Genomic DNA, 2,618 nt, shown 5'->3' on the forward strand with positions numbered 1-2,618 from the left:
CAGTCTAAAACAACCCAGTGTAAGTTATTTGCAAGAAGGGAAAGCACATGAATGCTTGCATATAGTCATGCAGAATTTCTGACTTCGTTCAAAAACCTCGCATAATAGAGTTATTTTTACTATTCTTGCCATTGTATCACAGATATCCACCAGATCAAGAATAACTGATTCTTGACCGATTATTAGTTAAGCTTGCACTTGTATTTTAAGGAATGCCTAAGGCATAGAATGACGTTCCCTTTACTAAATATTCGATAATTTGCAAAATTGCAATTTTTTCTCTTATCATGGTATTTTCATTCTAAATGGAGCCATCTCATTCTAACCTAGCTCCCGGCAAATGTCTATTTGTTTCCTCTGATACCGAGTGGAATCGAAAGCATTTTGGAATGAGTTTGGTGATGTATGTGGGAATATCAACAAGTCAATATTTGGTGCATTGTAGAGATAATCAATCTGGATGTTGTTTTACTGCATTCACATGGCGTTGGACTGAAAAAATCATTTCATCCATAAGAGTGAAACATCTGGAAGGGCCTACGTAGGAGCTGCTAGAGTGAAACTCACGCCAATGATGTCATAACGACGATGGCGTGAGGTATGAGAAGCTCCCCCCAAAAGAGTGGGGGATTGCTAATCGCATTCGAGACGTGGGTCTACTGTCAATTTGAATGAGTCATTGGGCTTCGCTAATGGCGTTTAAACGCATCTATGGGATTTATCCTTCTTGAAATTGAAGAACGGAAGCGATATATTACTATTTCTACTGCTAAAATAAAACTAAACGATATGCGATGTGCTCATTTGTGAAGAGCGCAAAATGCAAAAAATTTTCCTGATGTGTTTTACCCTGTTTGAAAGCAGTGTTACAAAAATTGGTGATATAACTAAGCATTAATGCAAAGTAATCACCGGTTAAGCCTTCTATGCGCATGTGAGAGATAAGTATCTAATCTTTCGCCCCCTAGTTATTATGCCACCAGTGGTATCTCAAGCCACTTCATTTCACCGTGATGAATTGGTGTATGCAAGCGTGTATGGGTTTGTGGTCGAACAAGCAAGTGAATCATCACTCATATGCGTTCAAATTTGTTGCCTGAAATCAGACAAGATATGCTCCCTCTGCCGATCATAGAAAATATTGTGGCCTTTCCTAGGAGCTAGTTCGTAGCAAAAAACGTTAATAGTTAATAAAAGCATGCGTGTTTATTGTGCTCTATTAGACGATGGAATTTTTAAGTAAATGACCGTGTCCATAGTCGAAATTGGTCTTGTCGGACCAGAGGCTAAATCTACTGATAAGAAGCACATTTCTTCAGTTATTCTGAAAAATACTTGTTACGCTTTCCATGCTTGATGGCCGCATCAAACATCAAACAAGTGCAGGCTAGAAGGTGGATTATGAGTTATAAAATATCCATATCTATTTTCAAAGTCCATATGCTCTCATCGGGTTACTACCCGAAGTCTAATCCATATATTGCCACTCTTCGATCCGCAGATATACTTAATTAACTCAGCTGTGCAACCTCTGCACACTCAGGCTATTATCCGCAAAGCCCATTTGTGATGATATCGTTCCACATTTGGCAGCAAATATATCACCGCCTTTACTGTTACCTTACTACATAAGCGCCCTCAGATTTTTTTTACATATTCATCAAAATAACAAAAGAAATTTTACTGCATCCCTAAACCAATGCTCTTACTCACATACCACACAAATTGCCCCATCTAACAGCTCTCATTCTTAAAGGGGCTAACAATTCTAGTCCAAGCTGTTTACTTGAAACAAATTAATAACCTTGTTATCACTAACTCAAAAACTATCAAGACATTCACAAGTCTGAAATGATGATACCGCAGATGGACCAACCACATCAGCGCATTTTGTCAAATTTAGTCCCATCAGATGACAAACCTGATCACCTAACTTATCTTTAGGGATAACGTTGCGATAGGAGTACTTCAGCAGCAACTTCCTGTCTCACCAATGTTAACGGGTGTGCAAAGAATCCCTGAAGATCTCTTGCGCTGCTGTCAACCTTCAACCACCACATTGGGCAAACATAACTAGCCATTGATCTGAAGATCTTTCGTATCGCTGTTCGCGGCCGTAATTGCTTTGATTCGACGGCCAGATCTGATCGAATGGAGTTCGTGCTACCACTCAATCCATATGCGTGGACCCCACCAATATAAAATACCTATTTTATTCCCTTGAGGCAAAAACTTATCCTTACCAGCGCTCATTAATAAATCAAGATCATTGCGGGCGATACGAATGTATCAGAATGATGACCAAAATGCAGTTTCAAGCCTTAGCAATCTTGGCAGTGAGCCCTTACACACACTCTGTATAAATGCTGTGCAAACATCGTCTGCATCGGCGATCTCACTTCCTGAGAATCCATCCTTTTATGACTCTGATTCGTAACTCGCCAGAGCCGAGGCCTAACCATCTACACCGGTGCACACGGCAACGCTTTTCACAAAAGTGTGGTTCACTGCAGCTGCATGTCTCATCAAGCAAAAATTGTTCTGGTACTGTCACTACTTAATTATCGTGGTAAGGTTCAAATCTGCTTGCATTCATTTGTCTCTGTTGGGTGTGTCCG

The 2,618-nt window shown here is 40.1% G+C and overlaps 1 protein-coding gene across 1 annotated transcript; it reads left to right on the plus strand. All coding sequences in view use genetic code 11, as the record gives it.

Annotated features, from left to right (window-relative positions):
• Positions 1-973: 973 nt before the first annotated feature.
• EGR_10771 (hypothetical protein) lies at positions 974-2,077 on the plus strand (the record flags this gene model as incomplete). Its single annotated transcript, XM_024500020.1, has 2 exons — positions 974-1,041; positions 1,945-2,077. The coding sequence occupies 2 exons, from the start codon at positions 974-976 to the stop codon at positions 2,075-2,077; spliced, it is 201 nt and encodes a 66-aa protein (XP_024345570.1).
• Between the last annotated feature and the right edge of the window lie 541 nt (positions 2,078-2,618).

This window comes from Echinococcus granulosus (assembly GCF_000524195.1).
Source record: "Echinococcus granulosus chromosome Unknown EG_S00266, whole genome shotgun sequence".
Lineage (NCBI taxonomy): Eukaryota > Metazoa > Platyhelminthes > Cestoda > Cyclophyllidea > Taeniidae > Echinococcus > Echinococcus granulosus.